Raw genomic sequence first — 17340 nt, 5'->3', positions numbered from 1 at the left:
CGTCTGTTCTTTTAGAAGTGCGCCTTGGAAGCCAGGAGTTATTTGTTTCCGAAAGGTAGGCGCTCATCAGGTGGGTGGTCTTTGCATTTTTTGTGTGCTTTGATTCCCTCCCTTTTCTTTTCAGGACTATTGAGGGGTTTATTTTTCCCTCTCCCAGCAGTGCTCGGGGGTTTGGCTGCAATGTGCATCTGTGTTGGGTTTTCCCACAGGCCCCTGCAAAGGCAGCCCCGCTGCCTTCAGAAAGTCCCGGGCGGCCCGTGGGGGGAGTTGGAGCTGCAGCTGTGCGCCCCCTCCCTTCTGCAGCAGGCTTTGATCAGTTTTCGTGGGGGCTGAGTGCAGCCTGACCTCCCATCTCCAGCGTCTCTCAGGTGGAAAGTTCTGTTCAGCCTGTCTGTGGCTTCAAAGGCTCTCCCTCCTTCAGGCTGGGATGAGACTGATAATGGTTCTCATTTTGTTGTCGTGTGATCTCCCAGCAGCCCCCATCTTTCCACTGACAAGCTTTTTACTTATTTGGTTGGGCTGCTTTGGCCAAACTCAAACCACCTTTCTGGTTGAGGAAGCACATTGACGTCCTCTCCCATTGAGGCTCCTTTGATGGCTCAGACGTGGCCTTCCAGCCCAGACAAAGGTGACCAGGCTGCGGCAGCCAGGCACCTGGCGAATCAGCATCTGGGCGTTGGGCAGGGCAGATGTCCCTCCGTGAGGGCAGAGGACTGTGTGAGCCTACAAGTCTGTGAAGAGGAACACCCAGCCCCGCCTTTTCTACCTTTGAAGCCTAAGGCAAGTCGCTGCTTTCTGCTCTAGTTCCTTGCAGGAATCCAGCGGTGGTGGCCGATGTCACACCCCACCCCATGCCTGTGCCCGAACCTGGGCTGGACATAGGCAAGGCCAAAGCCCTGACATTGACAACATTTCCAAAGAACTTGAGCCATTCACTATCTGGAGAAGTGGGCACCGAGCCAGCTGAGCTTGGGGAGTTCCTGTTCTGGCCCATTATTTCCAACAGTTGTGGCCTTACAGCCTTAGTTCTCAGTCCAAAGGGTTAACAACAGCTACCTTAGCTGCTCCAGGGCCTACTTCTGGCTCCGGCCCCAAAGTGCTGCTGACCCTGTGCTTGGGCCTTCCAGCCCCCCATGGTGTGTAAAAGGACAGGGCTGGACATTCAAGGTAGCTGTCAGTGAGTTTGCACAGGGTTTGCTGCCTCACCAAAGGTCCATGGGGCCTGGGCTGCAGCTCGTCGCTCCTCATGATGTGGATGGGGTTAGGCTGCACGTTGCCCTTTGGTTTCCTCATATTTAAAATAAGGGTGGCCAAGGGCAACAGGAGCGGTCAGGAGAGCATCCTTCTTCCTCAGTCTGATAGCACAGTCTCTTCCTTCCTTTTGATCATACTCAAAACAACTGCAATAGAACAATAAGTCTGGGAGGAGGCCAGAGGGGGATTTATTATGCTGTTGTGCTGTGGCACAGCCTTGCCTGACTTTATCTTGCACTGAGGTCTGCATGGGAGGAAATCTGCAGGTCTGTGGATTGTCTCTCTGAAACTGAACTCCCTCCAACCTGAAATCTGGGAGGGCAGGGGAGACGCTGCCATGCTGGCCACACGCCAGCATGAACCATGGCAAGAGGGAAACCAACCCAGATCTCCCAAAACTCTGAAAACATGACTGTGAGAGGCACGGGGACCCCCAACAGTCAGAGCCCACCTGGGTTTAGCCCTATAAGAGGGGACTCCAGAAACAGAGTTTGCCCCAGGACAGGAGCTCATCAGAGCTTTTCTTAATAGCCAGTGTCCTCTCTTCCCTTTCCAGCAGGAGAGGAAGTTGTGTGGGGAGGTGCCCTCTGTTTGTGACAAAGCAGGGAAAGCTCAGCAGTGGACTGTCAGCTTCTCACACCAGAGAGACCATGTGGCAGGGGGTTCTCCTCTTTTCCTGACAGGGCTGAGAGCCAAGAAAGGACCTCAGAGCCCTGGAGCTGAGAGAAAGTTGATTCGTCCCAGTTTTGACTTTATCTCCCCCTCAATGCAAATGTTTTGACATCCATCTGCTGGTAGCAGGACCCACCAGGTCATCTCAGCCACCTTCATCTCAATCAACCCATCACTCCAACCCTTACTGACAAAGAAACTCTAATGCCAGTGCTGCTATTAAAAGACATACATAAATAAATACATCCTTTCTCATCCGACAGCTGGGTGCTACAGGATGCGCCCGACTACCTCTGTGGGGCTTGAGCCTTTTGTAATGCTGTGGCTCAAGCACAGGCAAACCTGGGGTCAAGGTCTGGCTCCACCAGCATTTGCTAAATGACCTTGAGCAGATTACATGACCTCCCAGAGCTTCAGTTTCCTCATCTGTAAGATGGGGATGAGAATAGCAACCATATAGGATTGTTTTGAGGATTAAATGAGATAATGTATGTGACCTATCTAACACATGTTAAACATTCTATAGAGCGTGGTCATTATCATTGCCACTATTTCAAATAGATGTGAGGATCTGATAAAACCTCCCTGGTCCTTAGTAGTATCCTCAGGTGAACCATGAGCCCCAATCTCTGCCATGAGAAGTTAACGTATGAGGAACACAAGAGGAAAGAGACTCCACAGCACAATGTTTAGGAAAGTTCACCTCAGACCCCAGCAGCAAGTCCGGGGGCTGAACTCAGTTTTCTAGACGACCACATTCTCTCTCTCTCTCTCCAGTCGTTTCATCTCTCTGGGCGACCCCACTGCATTAGTTTTCTAGGGCTGCAGCAACAAAGTGTCACGAACAGAGTGGCCTAAAACCACAGAAATGTATTCTCTACAGTCCTGGCAGCCAGAGGCCCCACATCAAGGTGTCTGCAGGGCCAGGCTCCCTCTGAAGGCTCTCAGGGAGACCTCTTCCTCGCCTCTTCCAGCTTCCAGTGGCTCCAGGTGTGCCTTGGCTTGGGGCTGCTTAACTCCAGTCTCTGCCTCCATGGTCACACTGCCCCCTCCTCCTCGTGACTTTCCCCCTCTGTGTCTCTTATCGGGACCCTTGTCATTAGATTTAGGACCCACCTGGGTAGTCCAGGATGATCTCATTGCAACATCCTTAATTACCTCTGCAAAGACCCTTTGTACAAATCAGGCCATATTTACATGTTCTAGGGGTAGGGACATGGACGTATCCCTTTTGGAGCCACCATTTAACCTACTGCATCCACTAACCCTGCAAAATATCTCATTGGATTGTGACTAAAAAGTCAGGATAAGACCTGTCACCTGGGTGGGTGAGGGGCTTACTCCTCTCCATGGTAACATCACTGCTTCTCTGCGTAGCCTCAAGGAGGGGTCATGATCCACCACCTTCAAGGAAAAATCTAGCTCTTCATTCTTTACTCATTGGCAGGGAGTGAAAACAAGTTCTTTCCACTTAGTGAGAAACAGGCACCTACTGCATCCAATGGGGGACTCAAGTCTGTGCTGAGTCCCAGGGCTTCCTGTTCTTAGTTGGATATGTTGGGATTTCAAAACCCACTGTGGGCTGGGCGCGGTGGCTCACGCCTGCAATCCCAGCCCTTTGGGAGGCCGAGGCAGATGGATCACGAGGTCAGGAGTTCGAGACCATCCTGGCTAACATGGTGAAACCCTGTCTCTACTAAAAATACAAAAAATTAGCTGGGCGTGGTGGCGGGCGCCTGTAGTCCCAGCTACTCGGGAGGCTGAGGCAGGAGAATGGCGTGAACCCAGGAGGCAGAGCTTGCAGTGAGCCAAGATCGCGCCACTGCACTCCAGCCTGGGTGACAGACCAAGGCTCTGTTTAAAAAAAAAAAAAACAAAAAAAACCCCATTGTGCCCTTTAGGCTTATGAGTGCAAAAACTCACATGTGATGAGCCCCCTTCTGGCAAAGCCCCATCAGAAACATCATCCTCTCAGTGCTCAAAACCTTCACCTTCTCCTCTTCTTGCCAACCTCCAGAGGCCCCACACTCACTGAAAAGGGGCCATAACTCCTCTCTTTTCTCAAAGGCCTCCTCTGGCCTCGCTCTCTGACCCCTGTTGTCTATTTCCTCCTTCAGCCCCTTATTCAACCATAAACATCCTTGTCTCATAGGATTGCCCAGGGGTTCCCAGTCCCCTGTCAGGAAGGCCTTTCCTCCAAAATTTGCGGACAGTTAAGCTACTAGACTGCAAGGGAAGACACAATGTGTTTTTGTTCTTCCAATCAAATAATACTTGTATATAAATTTAGTATAGGTCTCAGCTCCTTCCAGGTGGCTTTAAGAAAAAAGCCAGTGTTATGCCCTTTCCCTCTGATGAGTCTAATTGTATGGGGCTCTGGTGGTGGCCCTGCTTTGCCCTTCAACAGTGTCTATGAATCACTTTGTGTTTGTAGGTTTCTTTTTAAAGGTGTTCCTCCTATTTCTGGCTCACAGATGTTGACAAGTAGCATGTGTAGAGTTCAGTCTGCACAAATCTGGGAGCTCTGAACACTAGATCTTATATTCACAGAGTCCCCCACCACTGGAACCTGGCTAGGTGCAGGAAAGTCACCATAACCCTACAGTCCTGTGGAAAGGGTAGAGTAGTGGAGACTAACTGGAAAGAAGTGAAAATAAGACAAAGTAGCCAGTGGAATCTCCAGTCTGCCCCTTGCTTAGCTATGGAGAGTGCAGCAAGACGATGGGTGAAGCCCATTGCTTCTCTGAACGATCTTTCAGCTTGTCTGCTGAGGGTCCACTTTCTCTCCTTTCTCTGCCTGCATGTTTGTGCAAAATTTGTGTCTTCAAGTGGAGACTACGAGTTTTGTGTGCATGGAACAGAGCCCTCTAGAAGGGTCTTGTGCCACTTTAAAATGTGACTCCCAAAAAATCTGACCTGTGCTCCTATATTGCTGATGGAAATACAAAATGGTTCAGTCATGTGGAGAACAGGATTGCAGTTCTTCAAAAAGTTAAACATAGAATCACCATATGACTAGTAAATCCACTCCTAGGTACATACCTTAAAAAAATTGAAAATAGGCATTCAAATAAATACATGTGTATGCAAGTTCATAGCAGCACAATATTCACAATAGTTGAAGGGTGGAACCAGCCCAAATGACCACTGACGGATGAATGAATGAGCAAAGTGCAGTATATCCTGACAATGGAGTATTATTCAGCCATAAAAAGGAATGAAGTACTGGTGCATGCTACACCATGGAGGAAGCTTGAAAACACACTAGTGAAAGAAGACAGACACAAAAGGTCACATACTATATGATTCCATTGATATGAAATATCCAGAATAGGTAAATCCATAGCGACACAGTAGGTTGGTGGGTTTCCAGGAGCTGGGAGGAGGGGAGATGGGAACGCTTGCATAGCGGTTATGAGTCTTGCTTTTGGGGTGATGAAAACATTTGGAAGTAGACAGAGATACTGGTTGCACATCATGATATCTAGTTGCCATGGAATTGTTTACTTTAAAACGGTTAATTTCATCTTATATAAATTTCACCTCCATAACAATGAAATGTTTTAGAAAGAGAAAGTTAAAAAAAAAAAACAAACCTGTGTGTTCCACGAACACAACCCAACCCCTGCTCTCGTTCCCATTTCCCGTTCCCTTCCTGGTAGACCTGTGTGCCCATTGTCAGTGCCATGGTATCAAATCAGCTTGTGGTGCAGATTACTGTGGGCTTGTTCTTGATCCCACTTCTGAGACACATCCTCTAGAATTCCATGACTAAAGCTGAGTCTACACAGTAGCAACCAAATGTTTTACCAGAGAACAATGGGTGTCTCACCACAAGACTCTTTCCCAATATTTTGTTTCTGTGGTGGTAAAGTGGATTTTTCTCAGCAAGATGAACAGGTTTGCACATTTCTCTGTCTCTAGGAATTTCCACAGGCTGCAAGAAGAAAAAGAATACAAGTGTCAAGATACCTAGAAAAAGATGGAAGGCTTGCATAAAACCTACTGGGCTAAAACTGTTGTTTATCGAAGTTATGGGGAAAAAAGTTCATGTCCCCATTCTATTTGTTCCAACTTCATTTGAAGAGTTGAGAGAGAACCTGTAGTTTTGTGCTTCTAGAACAGAGAAGATTTGGAACTTCAAAGAGAAAACTGCCCCTAGGGAGAACTGGGGACATGCAGATACCCTGCGTTAACCAGGGCAGAAAGTTGTAGTCTGTTGATGAACTGTCATTCACTCACGCACCTAAACCCTTGAAGTCATTCATGAGGGTGGAAATCAACTTCTTCCAAGCTCCTGTTAATGTTGATATTTTGACCTCCTCCTGTGACTCACGAATGTTCTTAATGGAATTCATTCATTCACTGCATATGGTCCTGCCATGTGCCAGAAGGCAATGGGCCAGGCCACTGGCTGGAGAAGACCCCGTCCCTGCCTTGCTGCATAAGCATCTCAGTGAAAAAGCCAGGAAGACACATCAGGAACATCACAGCCATACGGCAAGTGCTCAGACAGAGGTATCAGGCCATGGGAGCACCAAGGAGTCATTGCCTCTGGGTCCTGTCAGAGGTGGGGATGGTGGAGTCCAGTGTTAAAGGAAGACAGTGACAGGAGACCAGCATTGCAGGCCAGTAAGCACCTCATCCACATTGGCCCAGAAGCATGGACACAGGTGGCATATCTGGGGAACACTGCTGCAGAGAGGAGATGAGGCTGTCGGGGCAACTTGGGGCCAGGCTGGAAAGGGTCTTACATTTGACCCATTTTCTTCTGCTGACTTTTTCCTTTTCATAGGAACAACAGCCAAATATTTGTCATAAATCATTTTCCTTCATCCTGTCAGTAGCCCCCTTTTACCGATGAATACACTGAGGTTCAAAAAGGTTAAGTAATTCCAAAGAGGGATGCACATATCACCGAAACATATGAGACACTGCTTGTCAATGACTGAGTGGTTACTGCTGGGGGAAGCCAGGATGGAAGGATGGGACCAAAAGGACAAAGGCGGCTTTAATTGCATCAGTAACATTTCATTTCTTAAGCTGGCTTTGGGTACACGGATGCTCTTTGTGCCCTTTGGTTTGTGTGAAATTTTCATAATGACTCTTAGAGCCACTGGACTTGCGTGTTAGGGCAGCATCTTGGCTTGAAAAGAGGCAGTGTCTGAGGCTGAGGGTCCCTTGAGAACACAGGGGCTGCCCTTCATATCCAAATGCTTGATGGGTTTTTCACTGTGGTTAAGGGGGTAAATCACTATTTATTCCACCTAGTCAAGGCCTCAGAGCTGACACTTCTACAGAAAAAGCAGGACAGACAGGTTTGGCCCTCCTGGTTCCCTTGGGCAGGAACTGAATGTTTCCCATCTCGGGGCATATGAGCAGAGAAGAAGGGGTCTGAGCCCCACAGTGTGTCCTCAGTTACTGCTTCTACGCAGCTTGGCTGCCCATGCTCTGAGTTCCTTTTCAAGTGCATTTCCCTTCAAGTTAACACTGTTTGCTTCCTCCGCTAGAGCATCCTGCCCCCTCCAGCGTAGCCCTGAGGTGACCCAGCCCCCTGCCTTCCTGGCATGCAGAGCTTAAAACAAGAGCTCTCTGCCATCGGACATCCTTACCATTTCCAGCTATTGAGTGTAATCAGGTGTGCCAGGATCTGATTTCAAAGCCGAAAGCAAAGGGGCTCGGAGGAATCCTCGCTCTCGATTGCGCCAGTGGAAGACAAAGGGGTCTGAACAAACAGGATGCGCTGAGAGCTATGGAGAGCACTCCCCAGCAAGCGGGGCGGGCAGGATGCAGGGTTGGAATAGTTGACCTGTAAGCCTGGGCGTTGGCATGCGAGGCAGTCATGCCCAAGAGAAGCAAGGCAGGGCATGAATAGATGCTGATTCATCTGACAGCCTCTCTGGATGGTTCCTGGGCCCAGGGAGTTATATCATCCCTGCCCGACTAGAAGATCCTGACTCTGGCTGTTCACCTTGCAGAGAATGCTGACATTTCTAGAAATCAGAGACAACCCACCATGCCTTGTAGGGTGGATGAGTGGTACTCAGGAATCTACAAGCAAGTCAGAACTGATGAGTTGTGGAGGTGGAGAAGACCCACTGGTTGCACCTCAATGTCTGGGTCCTGATGGATCCACTTTTTTTCTGCCCCTGTTTCTATCTCTTACCCCATACTCTGCTTGCTAGGCTTGGGAACCTACATCTAGCAAACTCTCCCGATCATTAACTGGATAAAGAGTTAAAAGTCATTCCAGAGAACACGAACCTTCTTGGGAGGCTATAGGCCGAGGGAAAATTTCAGTATTTCCTTTCTCCTTCCCATTGCCCCCATTTTTATATGGCAGGAATCAGAGATGAAAACAAATGTTGTAACAAACCCGACTTGCAGGCAAACAAAGATCATCAAAGGCAACAAGAATAGGAAGCAGGTTACAGTGGGAAGAACGCGCCCATCTGGACTGACCCCTCGCTGATGGTGAAACTTAGTGGTGTTGCCCCAGTTCACCATCTTTCAGAGATAGCCTTGCTGGTGTTTTCAACCAGGGATGCTTGGAATATTGCCCAGGCACCTCTGGCTGTTACAGTGACTCAGGGAGTGCTCCTGACATTTTCTGGATGAGGCTGGAAGTACAAATGTCCTCCAGTACACAGGATAGTCATACAACTGAAGAACTACTCCCAACCTTTTGCTAATAGAGCAGCACTGGTGAAATTGGTCATTTCTGTGTTTTTTTTTTTGGTTTTTTGTTTTGTTTTGTTTTTTTAAGATGGAGTCTCACTCTGTCACCCAGGCTGGAGTGCAATGGTGTGACCTCAGCTCACTACAACCTCTGCCTCCCAGGTTCAAGGGATTCTCCTGCCTCAGTCTCCCAAGTAGCTGGGAATACAGGCATGTGCCACCATGCCCAGATAATTTTTTTTTGTATTTTTAGTAGAGACGGGGTTTCACCATGTTGGCCAGGCTGGTCTCGAACTCCTGACCTCAAGTGATCCACCTGCCTGGGCTTCCCAGTGTTGGGATTACAGGCGTGAGCCACCGCATCCAGTCAGAATTGGTCATTTCTGACACTCAGCTAAACCCCGAGCTCCTCTAACCTGGAGCCTTTGAACATGAAACCTATAGAGAGAGTCTCTGAAAAGAATCCAATTCTAAAGGCCACTGTTTGTTCTAGATGAAATAAAAAACACACAGAAAATGAAAACCCGCCTGACATCTATAGTTCATCAATTTCCTTTAAAGGCAACTCTTACACAAACTCAAAAGTTCCCAAGAGAAATTCTAACCTGGCATAAAGCATCGGGAGATTTATGGAGATGCTTTCTCCCAGAGCTAGAGTTCTGGGAACCGGAGACTCAGAGGCTGCCTCTTGGCTTCTATAAAATAGGTCTGGGACGTACATTAGGTTGTTTTGTCCCTATACAGTGTAAATAGCTGGTGCGTGACACTTCAGCAATGGCTAAAAAATAAAATTCGAGCTAATCATGGGTATATGGGAAGCACAACGAATGTGCAAGTTGCAAATGATTTCTCTCTATGTAAAATGGCAACATAACTAGGGCTGTTCTTTAGTATGGCCAGGGTAGAAGCCGAGTATGAGGTCCTTGGGGGAATTCTAACTACATGAAATTGACTAACTAGGGCTGTTTTTTTCTTGGAGGGGGCAGGGAGACACCAGCAGATACCATCCAGATTTTTCTTAAAAGGAGAGACTTGATGAATCCATCATTCTACTCATAAGCAAATGCCTTTCACAAATAATTTGAATTCTAGTGAGATTTTGAGCACAAAGCTGCAATGTCTTTGAGAACTTGATTTATGATTCAAGATGAACTGCTGGTAACTCTGGGGTCATTCAGCCAGGGGAGATGGGAAGGGTAGACCCATTAATCAAAAGGTAGCAGGAGACCCCTCCAGGTGAGCCAAATGCACAAAGGGAGGAAGTGAGTCCAGGTGGAGAAAGAGACCCCTCCCCTCATCCCTGGGGTTGCTGGGAGACAGCTCTGCTTCAGGGAAGCTTGGAGGGATGGTCTAATGTACATTCTCTCAAAGAATCAGAGAGGCTGCAGCTTGTCTGAGAAGAATTTAAATCCTGGCTCTGATACTCACGAGCTGTATGACATCAAGCAAGCTACCTAAATCTGAACCTTGGGCCCTTCCAAGATGAGAATAACGGTACCCGCCTCAGAGGGTTGTTGGGGAAATAAGCAGGCATTTACTGAGTACCTAATACATGCCAGGCTTGGTACGAGGTACTGGAGAGACAATGGTAGAAGGGTTGACAGTTTCATGAAATCACTTCTGTAGCTCACTAGGCACAGACACTGCCTATCATTTGGTAGCTGCTCAACAAATGATACTTCCCTTCCCCTTATAATCTGTACCACCGGGCACCTGCTATGTGCAAGCTATTGTGTAGGCCCTTGGACCTGACATCAAGTAGCAATTTGTAACTTCAAAACTGGTTTCACACATGAGAACAAATGTCAGCAGTTTTTGCACTTGCTCATGGAGAGATAGCAGGAGGGATTTTGAGCTCACAAATCCCTTTAGTTGTAGCAGTCCTTCTTTTACTGATGTTATATCCTGGACTCCTCAGAAAGATCCAACCTATTTATTCCAGGTCATTAATATACCTGACACTCCTCTAGGTGCTTAAGAAAAAATTCAGTGAAGAAATCAAAGATGCCTGCCCTCCAGGGCTTATATGGTAACAGAGAAGACACAGAACGAAGGGTAAACATTTTGAGCTATTGATTATTTATTACCTTGTATGGAGATAAGTGCTTTGGGAAAATATAAGAAGAGCAGGATGGGGGTAAGCAGAGCTGGCTGCAATTTTAAGTGGGTCAGTCTCACAGAGAAGGTGATATTTTAGCAAAAATTTAAAGGTGAGGGAGCCATCCATTATGTGAGGAAAGGAGGTGAGGGAGTCAGCTATGGTACTCTGGGGAAAAGGGTTCCAGCAAAGGGTTCAGAAGTGCAAAGGCCCTAAGGTGAAAGAATGCCTGTGACAGGGGTCAGCTAGGAGGCAGTGTGTCTGCAACAGGTGAGCAAGCCAGGAGCCGTGAGAGGCGGGGAAGCAGGTGCCGCTGGAATTGGTAGGGCTTTCTAAGCCTGTGGAAGGACTCTGCTTTCAGTCTGAGTGAAAAAGGGTTACTTGAGAGTTTTGAGCAGAGGAATGGCATGATCTGATTTATGTCTTAAAACTGGAGAGGAGGTCATAAACTCAGGCTCGGGCCTTCCATGAAGGCTGGAAAACCATCCATTTATCTACCCTGTCATCTTCACAGGCCCCCTGGCATGAAAATTAGGCAGATTATTTCTATTCCCATTTTACAAACTGGGGAACTGGGACTCGGGAAGGCTATGGGTGTTCTCTGAGGGCCCAGAGCTGGAAGGTGGTAGGGCTAAGGACTGAATTCTTGCAGTGCCCCCTGACGTGGATTAAGATGGGTTTCTGGACACTAGGAGCTGTCTGCTCCACAGTGTCCATGGGGCTTTCATGCATCCTTGAGGATTGTTTTGATGCAGAGAAAAGACCAACTGGGGCTACTCTGGTTTTTGAAATTAATATTTATTAAATTTACACATTGAAAAAACTCAGTTTTCTTTTAGGCTTTAAAGTTCATCTTACAAATCTTATTACATTCTAGTTATAAATCGTAGATGGTCAATGACAGTTTGTGGATGATGTCCTCACATTTCAAAAGATCCTTTCTTACTTTATGCCTCAATAATGAGCACGATGCGTTGCACCTAGTACATCCCACATCATATATCTCAGAGTCAATCACAACAGAAAGGAAGAGAGGGAGCACTGCTGGGGGCCTGAGGTGGGGATGCAACTTGGCCAGGCACTAATCCATGACCAGGGCTGGGGCTCCAGGCCTCAGGATCTGTGGAGTGGGCTTACTGGCAGGACTGGCTGCTGGGCAGGTGCCACAGGAAGAAGATTGGAGAGGCACCCGAATGTAGGAAGAAAGGGAATGTTTTCCTTTTCCTTATCTCCTAGTTCCCTTTTTATCCTTAACTCTGGAGAAAAAATTGTGACTGCAAAGTTGTAGGCTGGTTTTGCTTCTACTATGTTGATGAGCAGAGGCTCCAGGGGCAGTTTGACAGTGTAAGGCCCCTCCGAGGAGGCCTCCCATTGCTTATCTCAGTCTTTTTCTAACTCCCTGCTCTCCCCTTGGCCTCTCCATGGTCCATCTTTCTCTCTGCTGTCCTTCCTGCAGTGTTCCTCCCTACCCCTCCCTTCTTTTGGCCTTGGGAGCTCTCCACCCTTCCCCTCCCAACGTTTTCCCTCCATACCCCACGCTCTTTGTTGCTGAATTCAAGGTTCTCAATACAATAAAGCTTTGATGATTTGCCCCAATTGAGAAGGAGTGTCAGCTTAAATTAATGAGGAGTCTGAATAATAGAATTTTAAAGCAAAGTTTAGTTGCTTTCATGTTGTTAAGACATCCTTTCCAGAGAGAAGAGGTAGCATTTAAATGCGGTAATAGTTGATGTTGAGAAATGGGGCAATATGTCTTAGAGAATCTTTTCAGTAATCTACCAGAAACGAATCACTTATCATTAGCATATACTTTCCTTGAATCAGAGTGTTTCTGCCTTTAAAACCTTTCATTTTTAGTGACCAATATTTTTTAAATCACTGATTTTATCAGACTTCTCTCAGATCCACAAGTTTCAACCCCTGAGTTCTTCATGGCAGAGACATTTTCACATTGAAAGTCTCTCTAGAAATTTCTAATTTTCAATGACATAAGCAATACATGAATATATTCTCTTTGCAAAAAATTGATACTTTAAAAATAAATTAAAATCACATAAATAATAAAATGATTTCTGTTATCTCATTTACATTACTTTCTTTAAGGTGGTAACAATGTATTCTCCATAACAAACCATTCTGCAGAAAAGTCCCTTCTCCAGGGTCCTATCCAAAAGGCAACCCTCCACACTTGATTGGATCTTACATGTTTAAAAAATAAGTAGTGGCTGAGGCAGTTACGGCTCTCAGCCTCCCAGTCTGTATCTTTATTCTGCATTTCTCCCCACTTCCCTACCACATCTCTGTGTGTTCCATTCGCATATAATTGCCAGGAAAACTCACCAAGTGAAGCACATCTGCCAAATGTTAATAATTAGGAAATCTAGATAAGGGCATTTGAGTGTTCATTATACTATTTTCTTTGTTTTTCTGAATGTTGAAATTTTTCATAATGAAAAAAGAAAGAAAAAGAAAAACTCACCAAATGCTAAGAACAACAAAACAACAAATGAACCTTAAAAGAAGAAAGGTCTGGTTCTAGTTACTGCTATTTTCCTCTTCCTACAGAGTCCCAGCCCTGCACTGGGAAAGGCTGTGCCTCATCTGTGGGAATAGGAACATAGAAATGCCTGGTATATTTCTTACTAATGTGTCCACTTTTTCAAGCTCTTTCACACTTGTTCTTCTTTTACGTGCACAACAAGCCTTTAGGGGGTAAAAAAGGCAAATGGGTTTCCCCATTTTACAGAAATGGTATTATTGGGAACCAAGAGGTTTCATGATACTAGCTAATAATACCAGCTCACAGTTACTGCTTTCTTACTAGGCAGCAGGCATTGTTCTAGGTACTTACATGCATTGAATAATTTTAACCTTACAATAACTGTAAGAATTATGTGCATAATTGCCTGAGATCACAAAGCTAGTAAGTGGTGGACTGCAGCAGGAACCCAGGCAGTCTACTCATGAGCCCGAACTCACAAGCATCTATATCCTCATGTGATAACATTACAGATGCCTCCCAAGAGTGGAAATCTGGCAGCCTCCAGGGTGCATTCGGACTATAAAAGCATTCATTTGACTTATAATTTTTGAATTTCAAGATGTATTTAAAGAAAAAATTAATACAAAAAAAAAAAAAAAAAAAAGAAAAAAAGGCCAGGCGTGGTGGCATGCACCTGTAATCCCAGCTACTTGGGAGACTGAGGCAGAAGAATTGCTTGAACCTGGAAGGCGGAGGTTGCAGTGAGCTGAGATTGTGCCATTGCACTCCGGCTTGGGCAACAAGAGCGAAACTCCATCTCAAAAAATAAATAAATAAAACAAAAATAAAGAAAAAATTTATCTGAAAACCCAGATTTCTGGCTTCCCTTGTAAAATCAGACATTCTGGCAACATGAGGCCAGCATCCCACAAGATAACAATTGGCTGGAGCTGAGATTGTGAAAGAGAAATTTTTCATGACAGTTTGTTAAAGGCTTTAAGTAAGACTTTATTCAAGAAGGAACACTGCAATGGCGTTTTGCAGCCGTAGAGAGAGATGGGCTCAACCCCGAATACAACAAGGAAAAGTGGTAATTTATATAGCCAAAGAGCAGGGTGAATGTCAGTGGATGAAAAATTACTAAGAAGAAACACCAAGGCTAGGGGGATTCTGGCTAAGCTGACATGGCAGGATTCTTACTGAAGGCAGGCAAGGGTGATAGGATATTAGAGGTGGGGGCTGAGGAATATGATTAGGTACCGAGGGTGATCAAATACCAAGGGTGGGGAATTTTCACTCAATTGACTTAGCAGGATTCTTGCTAAAACTGGACTAAGCAAGCCAAGGATAGAGCCCAAGATTGGGGCCTAGTCAGAAAGACGACTCAGAGGAGCCTGACTCAAGTTTGGTCAAAATGAGAGTCTTTGTTAGTAACTGCTGCCCATTTAAATATGGTAGGCTCTCTCTAATCTGTCAGTCCCTACAACCGCCTATTATTGCACCTGGCCTCTTTTTGCAACTCTTTTTACCTGTCTAGCATGGACATTTGAGTTTGTAACCCCTGTACTATTTAAAAAAAAAAAAAAAAAAGACAAACCCTAAAGAAACAGAATGTAATTTCTGTCCTGGTGCCATCAACACACTGCCAAAGTCATTTATTCATTCGTCTTTCCATGTAATAACCATCCATTCATGCATCCATCCATCCACCTTTTCATTCTATCTCATGCACCATCCCTACCTAGCTTAGCAATTCTCAAACTGCACAGTCATACTTGAATTTCTTGGCCAGTATCTACTTTTTTCCCAATCAGATAAGAAGGGCAAGATCAGAGGATAAGGGATGTTCTGTGAGGAAAACAGTTATGGTAGGTGTTGAGCTGTGTCCCCTCAAAATTCATATGTGAAGTGCTAACCTCCAATGAGATTGTATTTGGAGATAGGGCCTTTAAAAGAAGGTAATTAATGGCCAGGCATGGTGGCTCACACCTGTAATCCAGCACTTTGGGAGGCCCAGTTAGGCAGATTACCTGTGGTCAGGAGTTCAAGGCCAACCTGGCTAACATGGCGAAGCCCCGTCTCTACTAAAAATACTAAAATTAGCCAGGTGTGGTGGCACGTGCTTGTAGTCCCAGCTACTCGTGAGGCTAAGGCAGGAGAATTGCTTGAACCTGGGAGGTGAAGACTACAGTGAGTCAAGATTATGCCACTGCACTCCAGCCTGGGCAACAGAGCGAGACTTATCTCAAAAAAAAGGGTAATGAATTGCACATCATGATCAGCAACCGAAAATAAAATAAAAGGATGTAATTAAGGTTAAACAAGGTCATAAATACGAGGTCCTAGCCTCATGGTGACCTCAAACCAAAAAACATACAATGGACATACAGAAAATAAGAAGCAAGAAGATAAGGTTCTAATCCAATAGAACTAGTGTCTTTATAAGAAGTGGATGAGATACTAGGAGCTCACACACAGAGAACAAGCCGTGTGAGGACACAGAGAGATGATGTCCACGTGCAAGCCAAGGGGAGAGGTCTCCGGAGAAATCAAACCTGCTGGAGCCTGGATCGTGGACTTCCAGCCTCCAGAACTGTGAGAAAATACATTTCTGATCTTTAAGCCATGCAGTCTGTGGTATTCTCTATGCAGCCTGAGCAGACCAATATAGCAAGGAACTAGTGTCCATGTGCCCTCTGCCTTTTCAATCCCTCTCACCCTCCCCACTTTCCCTGAACAGGCAGTCACCCAACATCCAAGGCCATGTGAATAGGTACTAAGAGAAGGTGTTGGTAATCCCAGTTAAGAAGGTCTATGGTTTCTCCAGTGCTGTGACCACACCATCAGGATGGGCTATGAGGGTGGGAAAGGGATGGGGAGATGCCACTAAAGAATTCTACCAGCGAGATGAACTCAGGCCATCTCACTAAACCCTGTGTGCTTGAAATGGGGAGTTGATGCTTAAAGTTTACAGATTTGGATATTAGCAAAACCCAAAGTGGCTTAAGGAGCACTGGGAGGTATAGGTTCATCCAGCTAGTTGGTTGGGTTTAGCAAGCAGTTTTTGTCTGGAGATCCTGAGTCCAGCTTAAACAGTGATGGTCAGAATAATCACTGCAAAATTTGCTTCATTTTAAGCTTTCCTCCGGCTTTTCACCAGGTGTTCTAGTTAGAGAGGCTTATGTTATTGACACAAAGATAGGTGGTTGTTGATTAACTCCGGAGGGGCATAGAGAACTGGGAGAAAGCCAAACTGGCTTCTGCTTCATCTTTGTATCAACTTTCAAGCTGTTAGATTGGTAATGACTGTGGGGTTTGGACGATGGTGTTGGGATGAGAGGCTGGACAAACCCCATATAGGTTTCTGGGCCCCAGAGGACAGCCAATGGCAATAGACTTAAACCTCCGATTCTAAATAGAATAGGCAGGGATCTGGAGGTGCTCTGGAGGAACGGAGGAACTGACTAGAATCCCACAGTAGCAGATTTGCAAACACTATCATAGGCTCCTAGGGAAATGTTGCAGTTTCAGTCACTAGATAAAAGTGTCAGTCACAGGACAAAGTTTGACCATGATTTAATCACCTTTGACATACTCGGAGCTCAGGAAAGGGCAAGGAAACACAGACATTTAGACTAGCCTCTCCTTCACTCCTAGACTCGTGTCCACTAAAAATAATACGGGCAGACTGAAATTTGAATGCAGATGGTTTGGGTTTGGCTTTTAGCCATCTGATGAGTTACAAAGGTAATGGTATCTCATGAATAAATGGTAAAGCATCCTGTCACAATTCAATCTTCCCCCTAATGCTCTGGTTGATGCATGAATTCATAAAAAGCACAATTTCTCTGACTCATGTGAAATAGGGCAAAACCACACATGACTAGTCTTCCAAAAACCATCATGAAGATTTGTGAATAACTTCCAATAAAGAGCTTTGGGCACTGAGAATACAATTGGCAAAAACTTGATCCAAACCGAGTCCTTCACTTGTGTTCTAAAATCTTAGTTTGAAAGTTATTTGGGACTTCTTAGTCAAGAATCTGGGCTTCACAAGACCTGGGGGTGGGGGCTGTAGAAAGACAAGGATCAGGGATAGGGACAAGGGATCCTTGCAGGGGACAGAGAAGACCTTGGAGGTTAATGAAGAGGGAAT

At 45.8% G+C, this 17340-nt stretch overlaps 1 protein-coding gene across 6 annotated transcripts in view; it reads right to left on the bottom strand.

Annotated features, from left to right (window-relative positions):
* RAD51B (RAD51 paralog B) overlaps positions 1 to 17340 on the bottom strand; it is an 848991-nt gene that overhangs the window by 184803 nt on the left and 646848 nt on the right. Inside the window, exon 11 of one of the 6 annotated variants that reach the window (XM_025392665.1) lies at positions 5108 to 5863. The exons of the other annotated variants lie outside the window; for them this stretch is intronic. Coding sequence (XP_025248450.1) covers positions 5847 to 5863 — 17 coding nt within the window. The 3' untranslated portion in view covers positions 5108 to 5846. Of the gene's footprint in view, positions 1 to 5107; positions 5864 to 17340 lie in introns of those variants that run through there. 6 annotated transcript variants of the gene reach the window in all.

Source organism: Theropithecus gelada, chromosome 7b (genome assembly GCF_003255815.1).
Source record: "Theropithecus gelada isolate Dixy chromosome 7b, Tgel_1.0, whole genome shotgun sequence".
NCBI classification, from domain to species: Eukaryota; Metazoa; Chordata; class Mammalia; order Primates; family Cercopithecidae; genus Theropithecus; species Theropithecus gelada.
Note: the sequence above shows the minus strand (reverse complement) of the source record. Positions and strands in the feature narration are given on the sequence as shown.